The 16,397-nt window shown below is 43.8% G+C and overlaps 1 protein-coding gene across 2 annotated transcripts in view; it reads left to right on the plus strand.

Moving 5' to 3' along the window:
- VIRMA (vir like m6A methyltransferase associated) overlaps positions 1-16,397 on the plus strand; it is a 731,013-nt gene that overhangs the window by 663,651 nt on the left and 50,965 nt on the right. For both annotated transcript variants that reach the window (XM_078687022.1, XM_078687023.1), the window contains one exon: positions 4,549-4,689. In XM_078687022.1, coding sequence (XP_078543148.1) covers positions 4,549-4,689 — 141 coding nt within the window. The remainder of the gene's footprint in view (positions 1-4,548; positions 4,690-16,397) is intronic.

Here is a 16,397-nt window from a genome sequence, read left to right on the forward strand (position 1 = left end):
GTTGGGAGTTATACTTATGAAGGAAGGAGTCGATCTTCCCACGGTCCTCACAACCCATCAAATATATATCTTTATAGAAGTTTTAAAATATTTCCCTTTAACCCTGTTCCTCTAGAACCTCTTTGCCTTCTTTCGTTTTTATTTTTGTTCTCGTAATTTGTTAGCCAATAGTTTGGTGACTTTATTGCCTTTTTCATAAATGTTTGTTTTATTCTCATTAAGGTATTTTATGCTTTCCCTGTGTGGGGGTTTTGTAATTTTCCCTGGTACAGATTCTATCTCTCCGTCTGTCTAGAAGGCGCACTTTTGTATTTTGTTTGGATTTTTTCTAGCTCTACCGTGCTCTCTGAGTCTCGCCTCTCTTCTAATGGATGACATCAATGATATGGAGATGGCAGTTCCACGAAACATGGCCTTGTATGCATGGGAGTGGTTGTTCAGGGTCATGTCTTTTATTTTCTTTGAAGTGATTGATTGTGCTTTAGGCTAGTTCTTGTCTGTGCCCTGTCTATAAGTAAATGAGGCTCAAACCTCCATATTCTCCCTCTCTCTGTAGATTGAGGACGGCCCACCAAGAGTTCTATCTATGATCCCATATGGTGCCCCCTTTGATTTTTACATCATCAATCCCTTCTAATGTGTCATTGGACACAAAGATCATGTCTTTGCAAGTGTATGAATTGTGTGCCTGCAGGAAAAATGAGTAGTCTCTACCCGCAGGATTGAAATATCACCAGCAGTGTATCAGATCTCCTTTTGTAAACTGTTTTCAGTTTTTTGGAGGCTGCTTTTGCAGCATATGTGGTATTTAGCTTGCTATCACAATGAGATTCCCATATCTTAGTAAAATCCCTGCTGAATATAATTTTGCCTGATGCTGGACCTACCAATGTGAGACTTACCTTTGACAGGAAGTGTTCCTGTTGTGTGTGCATTTTTCTCTTGGGTGTTGATTAATGGACATAGATAGTCACATATGGAGACTTGATTTGGCAAACTTCTACCTTCTATATCATGTTTAATTGTATGTATATGTAGTAGTTTTTCCCATTCCTGAATCCCAATGTTGTTTGGTATTCTTTGTTTTTTTCTAAACTGATCTTTTCTCAAAAGACAACTAAAGTACTGGCGACAACAGGATGCTGATCTATTCCTTTCTTGGAGGGAAATATATCTGTGTCTGTTGTAGCTGGTACCTCTATACCTTTGCATCTTTTCTTAGGCGAGTTAAGACATCTTACATAAAGTGTTATGAGACTAATTAGTGAGGGCTAAGTTTATACATCAGTGAGGCGGTAGATCACAGTATGTGTGAGATTGCTGTTGCAGGCTATATAAAATGTGTAGTTCACAACTAAATTCCCTTGTTAGGGTGGGGCATCCCTGTGAAACCATACCCTTTGGGTCTGAAAATTGACCTCTGAGGTATGCGTCCAGAGCAGTGTGCATGGTGTTGAACTAGTAGATGCACGCAAGCATTTGTCTACCTTTGTCGTCTCTACCTTTTTTCCACCCCACCCCCATGTTAGCATTTGTGTTCCTTTATATGGCATTGGTACCCGTTTTATACGCTACTTTAGCTATTACTTTGAAAGGTTTCAGTCTTCTGTTTTTCCAGTTCCCCACTTGGTGTGTGTTTCATATGCTTATCATTTGTCCTCTTTCAAGTCTTTCGGAGCTTGTGTCATGTTCATGACATGCAACAAGTAAAACAAGTATTGAGGGCAAAAGGTAATTTCGTGCCTGTGGCTACTCGCATGTTTATCTTGCAAGCCTGTGATTCCGTCATTTTTCCTTCTCGTCTTGGCTTTCATAGACTGCGTTGATCCATCATTTGTGGTTGCCTTCTCTCTAGGGCATAAGTGTGTTTCATTTTTGTTGCCATCCGTCTCATTCACGCGGTAATATATATATAAAGAACTTTATTGCGTGATTAAAAAGAAAATCATTGCAAATACAGAATTTTAAAATTTGTAAAAGATCCGTCTCATTCTCTTTACTTTCATCGTTGAGCTGGGGCGGCTGCACCTTTGGAGCACGTCGCCCCACTTAAATTACCCCCAAAGGTGAAAAATAAAATAGTAATCCATTACCATTTTATTTTTCATCTTCCTGTCCTCAAACGAGCAACAGGATGGGGGCAGCCCCTCTGCTGAATGACAGCAGCATGAGGAGGCTGGGCTTTTTGCGCGCTTTTCTAAGTGTGCATATCCCTTTAGCCTGCCATCTTGCAACGGTCAGCCAGACGTGCGAAGTTTGAAACCTCTAACCCTGCTGTCTTAAGACATCTTCCAGGCTTCCAGGGTGCTGGAGAGCTCAGAGTGAAGCTGCTCCCTCCAATAAGGGCGCTGCTTTCATAGCATGAGAGCAGGACCAGCATTGGTGCCCACAGTACGGCATCCAGTTCCTCAGAAGAGTTCCAGAGTGTAAAACATCAGTTCAGGTAAGTTTTATTTTTAATATTAATATTTGCAAACGTTCGTCCCCCCATTTTTACCCCTCCTCCCCGTAGATGCCAACCGCCACTGTTGTTGAGTCTCAACAAATTTGGGCTTCGTCCGTCTTTTTGTCGATTTCGTAATGTCTTTTCCAGGGGAACAGTATACCTTCTGTTAGGAGCCACCTGTAGCAAAGTTGTCCCTTGTTCAGTTCCAAGGTGTTTGCGCCAAAATATCTCTGTTTCGGTAGAGGCACTGCTGAGAAAATCTTGATTGTGCGCCACTTCGCTGTTGCAGTAGTGAGTCTTCTTCAATTTGCTCACTATTATCATAATTCATTCTTTCTTGAGGAAACTGGCGAACTTTACCACCACATCATATGACTTGTCTATCGCTTCTGTAGATTTCTTACCCACTCTGTGAGCTCTCTCTACTCCATGAATCGAGTCTTCATGTAGAATAGCTCTGAATAATTCTGTCACACATGTGGCCATGTCATCTCCCTCTGTGCACGTGGCCGTATTATCTCCCTCTGTGCCTTCTTTTAGATTGCAAATTCTTATATTTTTGCGGCGCCGCCTATTCTTTATGTCTTTGCATTAGTCCCTGAGCCAACTAGTCTGCACCTTTGGGTGACATATTGGTTTGTTGTGACAGTCTGTTCTGTATCTACAGGAGTTTGCATGAACTCTTCTGCTTTGTCTAATCTTTGCCCCTTGAGTTGAAGATAATTTTTAATGTCAGTAACATCTTTTCCAAGATTTGCTCTCAGTTTATTTAGGCTGTCATGAAAAGTCTTTTCTCAGCCAGTTTTCATCTATAGTAGGCAGGCCTTAAGGTTGTCTTTCGTAAGCTGGGGTGCATTCACTACAATCCTTATGATTGTGTTCGGTCAGTGCCAGTCCCTGATTTGTTGGCGTAAAAGTCTTCAATGGTTTCTTATGAACGCATGACATGGGTCAATGCACTGAGAGTGTTCATTAATTCTTTCCCCCTTCTCTTCTGTAATTTTCAGCTGTTATCTTGTGCTGTTCCACGTTTTTCCGTGTTGCTTTAATGCATACTGGTGGGTGTGGGCTGGGGAAGTTGCAGCATCTCACTGTAGAGTCAGCACCATTATTGCTTGAGAGTCATTCTCAAGAGACTATTAGTGCCTCCAGTTTGGGTGATATTTATTAAAATTAAATCGGGCCTAGTGCTGATGGTTATAGGGAGTGCCGCCATCTTACAGGTGGGGCCTTGCTGTCAGGGTCTACTTGGGCCCCTCTGCTCACCTTATAGGGGGTTCATCTCTCCCACTATACAACGTCTCTAGCTCGGCTGGTAAGGGCTACGGGGCAACATCGAGGAGGGATTGTCTTATCTGCACCTGGCCTGGCACAGGTGAACTAATGTGTCTCCACCAGCTCCGCTCTGTGATAAATGCCTTTACATCTCTTTGTGGTTTTTTTTTGGTTTTGGCATTTCTGGGCAGCCTTAATGTCTGGTTTGGGCACCGATTTATTTTAGTTTTAGAGGTAGAGTTTGGGGTGAGCATAGGGCTTCATGGAGAACGTCCTTCACCACCGCCCTCTTAATTTCTTCTTTCCCTTTTGTAGTGTCATGTGACACACCAAATCTATAATCATTACCTCAAGTTAAAGAAAGGCGATAATGTTCACCGTTGCATTGTATTTGCTGCATGTAAAATATTGAAGCAAAAAATGATAAAACAAGGAAGAAGACATTGAAAGTACTTTAGAATGGCTAGCTGAACATACCGTAGTATTGGTTGTCTGTAGAGTCCCATTAGTTATCTTTCGTACTAGCTTATATAAGCTTGCATGTCCCATAATGATGTTGTGGTACAGGAAAGGAATGTGTGGTGATCAAAGTTTAGTTAGATATCCTTTTCAAAGTGTTAATCAATACTTCTAGCATTTTTCAGCTGCTTCTGTTGTAGATATGTGGTTTACCCAATACAGTAGTCACACAGGTTTAGAATTGCGATGTTTAGAGTGTTCTGTTGCATGGTTTGCATATCATTTTTTTTTTACGTACACAAAAAAATGAAATATTTGTGATTTGAAATGATTGAATTTTAATGAAATTGTTCCCATTACTTCTGTAGGTAACTACAATCGTCGTGAAGGAGTTCGCGGATTAAGCTGGAGTGCTCAGAATACACCTCGTGGAAATTACAGTGAGAATCGAGGTGGCCAAAGTAATTTCAACAGGGGACCACCACCACAGTTAAGGCAGAATTCAGCAGGTATGTTCTACGTGTTAAAGTCAGTGAGCTGTTTAATTAAAAAACACTTGCATGTTTAGCCTAAGGAAGATGCCGGTTGAAAACTGAGAAACCATTTTCCATGTGTTTTTTTAATCAGATCACACCATGCTTGGTTATGATTTGTTAAGAATCATATGCAATGTATTATCCCGGTCTATAGAAAATATCCAGCCTCTATCAAATCCTTTTCATTTGTAGTATACAACCAGAAAAAAAAAATTGAAATCAGTTCAGCGCTTTGTTTGATGCTAGCAACTCCGCTGAGTATGTTCAAGGGCTGGCTTACTATGCACAAACCTGTGTGGCGGATGATACCCTAGACAGGAAAAGGGGCAGGTTGTTGTCATGTTAGGTGTGTCATCTAATTGTGACTCAATTGACTACCGGTGAGTTTAAGAAATTAATGGGACCTCCGAGTCACCTGCTCCATTTTAAGACGTAAATCATGATTGTGGGCCCCTTGTATATTTTTTGTCGTGCTTTCCCACTGTGTTGTAACGTGGCTTACATAATTTCAAAAATTGAATTCATAAGCATTGGCAATTGCAATAGTTCTGGCTTATAAATGGCTTCAGTCATTGATGGGTTAGGCACTTTGTAAGGGATTGTACATGCACTCTGTTGCTCATCATTACACTCATGCCTTCTTTCATCCACCCACTAACTCATTTTCATTCGCCTAGCGCAATAAAACATGCACACACTACAACTTATGAAGGCTAAAGTAACCAAATTAAGGTAGAAGAAAGAAAACGTGCTGCTGTGTAACATGGTGGGCATATGCTTGCAATAGCAAATAAGATTACATGTAGTTGCCTGTGGGCATCTTGCAGTTGTATTGTATATAGTATAGCGTTGGCTGAAACGTGTTGGCCATCTTGGAATGGTAAAACAATGATACATTATGGCTAATACAATCAACAAACAATTATTTGAGGGTTCAAGGGAAGTATTTAAAGACCCGGGCACAGTTATAACCCCCCACACAAGTTATAAAAAACAACAAATAACTGTGGGTCTAATGATCAGCTCAGGACATGCTATATGTAGCTGGCTATGTGTCTGCTACTACTATTTAAATAGAAGACAGACTGGACAGTTAACCACTGTGAAAAATGTCCATCAGTTACTCGTTCTTGGGCACCCAGTACATCATCTGGTCTACTCCACAGTAGTTTGACCACCACTCTATCCCCATAGATATATATTGGAGATAAGTAGTGTGGGATGGATGTCTGGTAGGTGTTGTTTGTTCGTAACTGAGAGCAGTGCATAAAAAATGAGTGAAAGAAAAAATAATATAACGTGTAAGATTGGATAGTGCATACAATAATCACTTTATTCTGGGGTCATGCACCTCCAATATTAAAAACAACAATAGTGCAAAAAAGTCAGGTGGTTCAAACAAATACCTTCTGACTGGGTTATCTGGTCGACATGTTTCTGCGGACTATGGTCAATTACTATACCAACGCTTCCTCAGGACCCATAAACTTAATTGCTACTGCTTAAGTGATAATAAGTGAAAAACAGGACATTTCTGAACAGAAAAAAGTGTCACCTGTACACTTCCATTTTCCTCCTGTAAAAGTCCAGTTGTGATTAAGCCAGCATATCCACATGTAATGAGATATAGAAAATAATAACACCTTCGTTAGTAAGGGCTACACAAGCGACATTGCTAGAATCATATCAGTACTGCATCTCGGTCAAATGACCCTAATATGTATAACATTGTATGAGTAATCAATGCCTCACCTTAATTTGTAAGGGGAATTGCCTCACCTCACCTGGCAAACAGCTCAGGAAAATGAAGCACCGCTCTAAAGTGCAGAGAATATAAAAAGGTCAGCATTAAAAAACCAGTGTCAGGTCAGTGCAGAGTCACAACCTGTGGGATGCTAAACAGCAAACCAACAGGGGTCAGATTTCTTATCATTCTCCAAGATTAGGCAAATTTATCTCTATGGCTTCAGGCATAAAATAAATAGATAGTCTTTTCAATTGCCATTCAGTATATATGGCTATCATGACGTGATATATGTACATTGCCTTCAAGCCAGATTTATCAACTTGGGGGTTAGAGTTAGCGCGTTCAGGCATTAATTGTTTGTGGCTTTGATCGTTAGTATACCGCCAAAGTCAAATATGAACGGTCAGTCTCAATGCGCGCCCATGCGCTGAATCTTATTGTTAATGCGCATTCACTCAATTTACACGCCGAGCGTCTATCAAGTACATCTTGTCAGTAAGGAGTTAATCAAAGCCCCTCCTGCACCCTTACCTCTCCGTCGGTACTTCAAGCAGCCGGCCGGGCTGTTTGGGGAGGTGCCGCGGGGGTTGACGAGCACTTCCTTATTGTTTCGCAGCGAGCGCGATAGGTCAAACGAGCGACTCCAGAAACTACCAATGCCTCTGGGAAATGTGGTCCCATGCGCGCATTGCATGATTCCTCAATCGCGCGGCTGTGGGAACTACACTTGCCTATGGGAAATGTAGTCTATGAAGCGCCTATCAGTCGCATGGCGTTTAGACTACAACTGCTCATGGGAGTTGTAGTTCAAAATGTGGCAAGCACATAGATTGGTATATTAATGATACTCTATCAGGACTTATGAACTCGTGCGCGCTCTAGGAACTGCTGGTACTAGGTGTAAACGCTGAGAAGAACTCATAGACGGTAAGTGTCATATTAGTGTCCCTAGGCGGTTGCTTGCACTGCTTTGCAGATATCACCGTGGGCACGAATAAAAAGACTGATAAATTCATGGCATTGTAACCATGATTACAGTAGATGGAATATTAATCAAAACAAGATGATTGGGTTATCTTGAAATCATTATGTAGGATGGCCCTACTCTTGCTCATCTGGATACTAGCAGGTGGCCGGTCACTCTATTTGGTCAGTCATCTCGAAAGTCATATCAATGTCCATGAAATCATAAGATGTTGCTTCTACAGTGTCATCCATGGGATGTCTTCGTTCAGCCCGCCTTTATCACAGTTGAGTTTGTACACCCATTTTTGCTCAATTTTAAACAGATGTTTGGATATATCTGTGATGTGCATGGGGATGTTAGGTTGTTCTAACACGGTCCATTCGAAATCCGTAGGTCTGTGCCCCACTTGGATGTAATGATTCGTCAACCTTGTTGCTTGCTTTTTGCACCTTATTGTGCTCTTATGTTCCGAGATCCTCGTTCTGATCTTACGAGTGGTCATTCCGACATATCTCAGTGAGCACGGGCAAGTGATGAGGTAGATGAGATTGCTGCTATTGCAATTTGTGAACCGCTTTTGTTCCCAGGGACGATTCGTTCCTATATCGATCGAGGTGGTGTGTCTAGTCTGAGAACACGCGGCACAATTGCCACACGGATGATGTCCTGTCACAGGTGGCATGTTCCATAATGTACCCACTTGATGGATTTCCTTTGGTGGGGGTCTGGTGTGTATCAGCTTATCTCTTAGACTGGTTGCTCTTTTGAAAGCAAAAAGTGGTTGTGGCAAGGAATCTTTACCGGTGTTCAAGATCCTCCAGTGCTTTTGGACTATGCGTTGAATAGCATTAGATCTTGTGCTGAACGTGTTCACGAATGTCAGCCTTTCGTTCTTTTCCTTGGGAACCGGTGGTTCCAGTAGGGCTTCCCTGTTATTGTTAGCTGCTCTCTTCCTTGAGCGCCTGATGAGTTTCTTGGGGTAACTCCGTTCAGCGAGTTTCAAGGCCAGGTCATCAGAATGTTTAATGTAATCTTCTTTGATGGTACAATTCCGCTGCACACGCAAAAACTGTCCATACGGTAAATTATCGCGTAGCGATTTGGGATGACAACTGGTGTACTGTAGTAAGGAATTACGAGCCATGGGCTTCCTATATAGTTCAGATTTGAGGCCCTGTGGTGTCACAGTAATCAACAGGTCTAAGAAAGCCAAAGAGTGTTGGCTGCTTTCCAGTGTGAAGCATAGGTATCTGTTCTGGTCATTGAGCCAGTTGTGGAACGCGCGGAGAGAGGATTCATCTCCACGCCAAATCACCAAGATATCATCAATATATCTCTTCCATGAACATATCGATGTTGAAAACGGGTTCTCATTATTCAGAACATGATCTTGTTCGAACTTGTGCATATAGAGGTTCGCCAGGGACGGAGCAAAAACGCTGCCCATGCTTGTCCCAGACGTCTGTAGGTAGCACTGACCCTCAAATTCGAAAAAAATTTCCTTCATAGCTATAGTAGCCAGATTCATGATCAGTGAAATGGGTGTTATTGAATCCCAAGTTTGCTCGCCCAACAGAGTTTCAAATGCCTCTAGTGTTTCATTCTGAGGGATGGAGGTATAGAGTGACTCCACGTCAAAGGATACCAGGTGATCTGTCAAAATATTAAAATCAAGGTTAGGAAGGATTCTAAGTAGGTCCTTTGTGTCTTGAAGATAGGTGGGCATCAATTTAACCATTGGTCTTAGGAAGACGTCAACAAAAGTAGATAGGGGTTCTAGTATCGACCCAATCCCTGAGATTATTGGCCTTCTTGGTGGTGGTCTCCTTGCCTTATGGATCTTTGGCAGGACATAAAAGTATGGTTTGACCGGATGTGGAGTAGTCAGATAGGCTGCTTCTTTGGTAGTTATCCAGCCCCTCTGCCAGTGCCTCTTCTACAATGTGCCCAATAGTTGTTATTAATCTTGGCGTAGGGTCTTCTGTCAGTAGCTGATAAGAACGTGTGTCTCCCAATTGGCGTAGACACTCCTCTCTGTAGGTGGTTGTATCCAGTAGGACCGTGGCACCACCCTTGTCGGCTGATTTGATTGTGATCGAGCGATCATTTGCCAGTTCTTTCAGAGCTTCTTGTTCGAGTTTAGAAATGTTCACATAAGGATTGTGCGACTGTTTGAATAGTTCTTGTACATCATGCTGTACGGCTTCCTCAAAAGTGACTACCTTCGCTGGAACCATTGCCGTTGGAGGGCTAAAAGTTGACGGTTTTTTGAGTCCTGTGTTCTGAGGAAAGGTATCGGTTTGTTCAGCCTTCGAGAAAAAGAAATGTAGTCTCACTTTGCGGAAAAATTTTGACATCTCAATCTGAGTCAAAAAAGGATCGCCTGCATTAGTACCCACAAAACCAAGGCCTCGGTTTAGTACCTTCTCTTCTAATGGTGTTAAGCTTCGCGAGCTGAGATTCACTACGAGGCTGGTCCCGTGCTCTGGCCCGCTTGTTCCTGCGGGACCTGCTTGCCGCTCCGGAGCCCCATTGCCTGTTGTGGGACACTCCATTGTACTTGTCCTTGTCCGGTCCGTCGTCTTCCGCGCGACCTCCCTCTGCCATACCCTAAAAAAGGCATGTTCTGGCCTGGATAGTATGGTCCGGGTCCAAAAGGTCCCATCTGTTGCGGGACCTGAGGTGGCCCTTGCATCCATGGATTGGGTGGCCACCAAGGATTGAACTGGCCCTGATTGTAATTCTGTGCTCCTCTTTGTTTCCACTGGCCTCTTCCTCTCGTTTTCATTGTTGGATTACTTTGATTGGAAGAGTCAGAATCAGTCGAGTTGTCAGATGAGGATGTCCCATAGGTGGATCCTCCTGTTCTCCCATTGCGATTGAATGGCGTCGGAACATAATTGGCACTTGTATAAGGATAGACTTTCTCCTTAGAGAACTTTTCTAAATCCTTTTTGCATTTCTCCAATTTAGAAAATAGAATGTTTTCTTTGAAATCCTTATTAGATTTATTGTTTTCATCCTGTTGTTTGGTAAATAGTTTGCCAGTTATGGTAGTTTTTATTTGGCCTTCCAGGAGTTGGATCTCTATCATCATTTTGTCTGCAGCTTTCTTTGCAGTCTTTATTATTAAGACCAGCCAGTCTCTCGTGCATTTCCATGCAATGAGGTACCAGTCAAAAGACTATCTATTTATTTTATGCCTGAAGCCATAGAGATAAATTTGCCTAATCTTGGAGAATGATAAGAAATCTGACCCCTGTTGGTTTGCTGTTTAGCATCCCACAGGTTGTGACTCTGCACTGACCTGACACTGGTTTTTTTAATGCTGACCTTTTTATATTCTCTGCACTTTAGAGCGGTGCTTCATTTTCCTGAGCTGTTTGCCAGGTGAGGTGAGGCAATTCCCCTTACAAATTAAGGTGAGGCATTGATTACTCATACAATGTTATACATATTAGGGTCATTTGACCGAGATGCAGTACTGATATGATTCTAGCAATGTCGCTTGTGTAGCCCTTACTAACGAAGGTGTTATTATTATTTTCTATATCTCATTACATGTGGATATGCTGGCTTAATCACAACTGGACTTTTACAGGAGGAAAATGGAAGTGTACAGGTGACGCTTTTTTCTGTTCAGAAATGTCCTGTTTTTCACTTATTATCACTTAAGCAGTAGCAATTAAGTTTATGGGTCCTGAGGAAGCGGTTGGTATAGTAATTGACCATAGTCCGCAGAAACATGTCGACCAGATAACCCAGTCAGAAGGTATTTGTTTGAACCACCTGACTTTTTTGCACTATTGTTGTTTTTAATATTGGAGGTGCATGACCCCGAATTAAGTGATTATTGTATGCACTATCCAATCTTACACGTTATATTATTTTTTCTTTCACTCATTTTTTATGCACTGCTCTCAGTTACGAACAAACAACACCTACCAGACATCCATCCCACACTACTTATCTCCAATATATATCTATGGGGATAGAGTGGTGGTCAAACTACTGTGGAGTAGACCAGATGATGTACTGGGTGCCCAAGAACGAGTAACTGATGGACATTTTTCACAGTGGTTAACTGTCCAGTCTGTCTTCTATTTAAATAGTAGTAGCAGACACATAGCCAGCTACATATAGCATGTCCTGAGCTGATCATTAGACCCACAGTTATTTGTTGTTTTTTATACATTATGGCTAATACCATTTCATGAAGGTTGCCTGCTTTAGAGACAGTGACCATGTGTGAAGTGGTGAAATGCAGATGAAATGAGCATTGACCAAATAGCCCATTACTACTGTCTGGTAGCATGCTATAAAATAAATGAATGAAAATATTAGAAGTAAATAAGTGAAAAGCATCTGTAAAAGGAGACAATCGAAGAATAAAGGGCCCGCCCACTAGTCTGGACTCACACCGTATCAAGTGGGTATGGACATGTGATTAGACTGCTGCCATCACTCACAGGACAAGAGAGCCAAAGGCCGATGTGGGCTGAACCATTTAGTGATGCTGTATGCTGTCATGGATGGAAGCAGAGTATAAATGGGATGCATTCAGATCGATGATAGAAAAGGATTGACGTAAAGCCCCTCTATGTATATATATATGTGTATAAATGTATGTTTGTATTTTTATTTCATTTGTTTGATTACAAGATCCTGGCAGACAGCTAAGTTTCTCAAGTCCTCCGAAGAGATTCTAATAAGATTTACTACACTGGAAATCTTCTACCCCTATGGTTTGTCAAAAGGGTTAATCAGTACTGTAATTCCTACCTACAAAGGTAATATGTGAGATTTTATGTATCAAGATACATCCCCATCCAATGGAACCCTGCTTTATCTTGTATGCAAAATCTCCCTATATAGGCACTATCCTAGTGGGTGACCTTAGTTCCTTATTTTCCAATACATCAGCGCGGATCTGGACTACTTCAATATGGAGCCGGACCAGCATCGACCACGGGCACACAGCCTGAATCGGAGATGGAGCCCTATTTCCCTGAAGTGCCCATTGAGGAACACGAACGGAGGGGATCTGAGGATCCCTATGGTAACTCCAGTCCTGGTACCTGGTGCGCAAATTTTGCGGATGCCTGTGCTCTGGACACCTCATCAGATACTGGTCTCTATTCTCATCCCACAAGGGCTATGGGGAATGAGGCTTTTCCAATGGTGGTGCAGAGGGCAGCTGAGGTCCTGGTTCTGGAGCTGACCTGCCTTCGGTTGAGGTCAAGACTTACATCTTGACAGAGGCCCCTCAGCCTGGTGTACCCTCTTCAGAACCATTTCTACCCTTTCATGGAGCCCTTATAGATGTCCTGCTTGGGACCCTGGGCAAGCCCTGCACACAGGCACTCCTGTGCACAAAAATATTGCTCCCTGCCATCACCCCGCTCCCAGGGACCCAGCCTTTCTCCCAACATCCCACCCCTGAGAGCCTGGTGGTCCAGACCTCAACCTCCTGAATACATTCTGGCTCCTTCCCACACCAGGGAAAGGTAATCTATGAGGCTGGATACCTTTGATATGAGAATTTTCTCTTCAAACAGCTTAGCTCTGTGGTCCATGAACACTGCATGCTTATTGGGCCATTATTCCCACACAGTGTGGGATGCGGTTGCGCACGTGCTGCCTGTGATCACAATAAGGGCAGATCCATGCTGTCCTGAGCTGTTACTGATGGGAGAGATGCGGCGAAGTTCACAATACGAGGCGGAGTGGATACGACCGACTCCCTGGTCAGAGCCATTGCTTCAACTGTGGCGTTTCGACGCCACGCCTGGCTGAGAAATACTGACTTCTGAGGGCCAGGCCTCGCTTATGGACATGCCCTTCGATGGGACTCACCTCTTCGGCGACAATGTGGATTGAGATCTGGAAAGATTCAAGGACTGTAGGTTCGCTGGGGCTCACCATGGCTCCGCAACAGCCTAATTTCGCTTTCCGCCCCTTCCAGAAGGCATCACAGTCCTTTGTGGCCTTTGGCTCCCTCAGACTTCATGGGAGCCAACGGTCGACCCAATCCCCCTCCGCCGCTCCCCCTGGCAACAATAACTCAGAAGTCTCTTTTACTTTGCTCCCATTACATTATAGGAACTCAGTTGGTGGCAAGATTTGGTACCACCTTCACCAATGGCAGGAAATAACCTCAGACAAGTGGGAACTTCAAATTGTCCAGCGGAGATACGCTGTTCCATTACAATGCACCCCGCCACCATTCTCTAATCTGCCTCTCACCCTTCTAGTAGGAATAATTTTCTATTCTGGCCAAAGCAGCTATCGAGAGGGTACCAGCATCAGAAGTAGTTTGTGGTTCTTATTCCTGCTATTTTCTGGTGCCGAAGAAGAGTGGAGAGCTCAGCGTCATAATAGATCTACGCCCTCTTTACTATTTCCAGAAGAAGGAAAAATGTATGTTTCTCACCTTGGCTGCAGTCCCCTCTGCCCTTGACCCTGGAGACTGGATGTTAGCGTTGGACTTTCAGGACACTTACTTCCATATCCCTGTCCACCTGCCCACAGGTCTTACGTGCAGTTCATGGTAGGCCAAGAGCATTATCAGTTCACTGTGCTCCTCTTTGGACCTACCAGCGCCCCTGGGGTTTTCACCAAGATGATGGTGGTAGTTGCAGAACATCTACTGAGGTCAGGGGTTCCAGTCTTCCCCTACCTCAACGACAGGCTGTTGAAAGCGTGGTCGCCTCAGACAGTCCTTTACCACATCCAGTCTACGGCAAACCTCCTGCACCCGCTGGGGTTCACTATAAATGTGCCGAATTCACACCTCACTCCCTCTCAGATGCTCACTTATATCAAAGCTGTTCTGGATACAGTGCGGTATCGGGCTTATCTTCCTGGACAGCGAGTCCAGGATATTTAGACTATGATTCTTATGATTCAGCCTCGATCCTGGATTTCGATGAGACTGATTCTAAGGCTGCTGGTCCTCATTGCCTCCTGTTGGTAAAACATGCTGTTGGGCATATGCGGGCTCTACAGTGGGATTTGAAGACTAAGTGGGGACAGCATCAGGGGAATCTTTCTGATCTGGTTCAGCTATCATGGGGAACTGCAAAAGCTCTGCAATAGTGGCTCATGGACCGCAGTTGGGTCAGGGGCAGACCCCCCTCTCCCTTCCCCACCCAGAGCTCACACTTATGATAGAGGTATCACTTCTGGGTTGGGGCGGACATCTGGAAGAGGTAGAGATCAGAGGTCCATGGTCTCCAGTTGTATCTCGGCTCCACATCAACCTGTTGGAACTGAGAGCGATCTGAATGGCATTAAAAGTTTTTCTATCTTCCATCCAGGTAAGGCTAGTTCAAGTGTTCACAGACAACACCATCGCCATGTGGTAATGGAACAAGCAGGGCAGAGTGGGGTTGGGGACCCTGTGTCAAGAGGCCCTGCATTTCTGGACATGGCTTAAACTTCTGGCGGTTTCTCTGAACACCAGAGCAGACCAACTCAGTCGTCGATGCCTTGCAGATCTCGAATGGCGTGACCCTCGGGAGATGGTTGTAGGAAAGTACCCCCCACTATTTGCCTAATGTTGATGTACTTTGACTTAGTGTGCCCTGGGTTCCGGACAGCCAGGTACTCAGCGCCTATGTTCTTTCCCTAAACTGCACTTTTGCAAGACCCAATTGGCAACTCTCTGGCCACCTCTAAGTCCCGTGTAAAGGGTACCATAGGTGGCCAGGGAAGACATCTAAGGGCTGCAGCACATATTGTGCCACCCTTAGAGGCCCTGTACCTTTACACACACACTCTGCCATTGAAGGCGCGTGTTTTGGTGCAAAACAAAGTGAAGAGTCGACATGGCACACCTGTGTGCCATGCCTACAACCTACTGCCCTGGCACAGGTAAGCCACCCCTCTAGCTGGGTGCACTATACCAGTGGTGAGGGTACATGTGCAAGAGCCATGTACCCCTACAGTGTCTAAGCTAATTCTTAGACATTGTAAGTGCAGTAATGCCAATAAAGAGTATATGGTATTGGAATTTGTCATTACGAACTCCACAGCACCATAATGGCTTTACTGAAAGCTGGAAAGTTTGATATCAAACTTCTCAGCACATTAAACCCACACTGATGCCAGTGTGGGATTTAATGAAAAATGCACTCAGAGGGCAACTTGGAGATACCCCCTGAAAAATGACCTAACTCTGGTGTGCTGGCTGAGGGACTGCTCGTAAGCTACCACCACCAGACATGTTTATGGACCCCTGGGTCGAGAGCCTGCTGCTCACGGGGCCCTGAAACAATGCACAACCTGGAATGAGGTGCGAAGCCTCCTCCTTCAGGATGGGCTGGGTCCACGAAGGGGAAGCTGCAAAGGCCTGCTGCCTTTGTGAGCTACCCCAGCTAAGTTAAGAGGAGAGGTGTGCCCATCTTTGCCAACCCCACCCCTCAGGTGGGGAAGGTGAGGTGAAGCCCAACTCTCAGTCCCAGCCATCTTGAAGATGGGGAGAACCCATCCAACCAGAGTGAGGCTTATGCCCCCCTCCCACTGGAGGGTGGCATAATAGGCGGTATATGTTTTAAACTTGGAGAAGCACTCCTTTTCTAAGTTTGCCGCTATTCAAGCTTTAAACTGTTTTTAGAATTTTTTTATAAATCAAGCGTGCAGTAGAGGTAGCACGTTTGTCCCAACCGTGCCACTACTGAAACATCCTATCTTGAGTGAAACAAAACACTTAACCTCTGCGCACTGTTGCTGCTGTGATTCTAATAGTTAGAACATCACTACAAAATTAACTCAATCTTAAAACAATACCACACTTAACAAATCATTTCTGCGCATGTTTTGATTGTATTTACTATTATTCACATGTTATCTATTCAGAAAACATTCCTATTTGTAATTTTGCACAACATTACACACTTGTACATATATTAAAAAAAAATTGAAAACAAATATTGTTGACATCCGAAGAGATATTTCTTCATGCCC

This window comes from Lissotriton helveticus, chromosome 4_1 (assembly GCF_964261635.1).
Source record: "Lissotriton helveticus chromosome 4_1, aLisHel1.1, whole genome shotgun sequence".
NCBI lineage: Eukaryota > Metazoa > Chordata > Amphibia > Caudata > Salamandridae > Lissotriton > Lissotriton helveticus.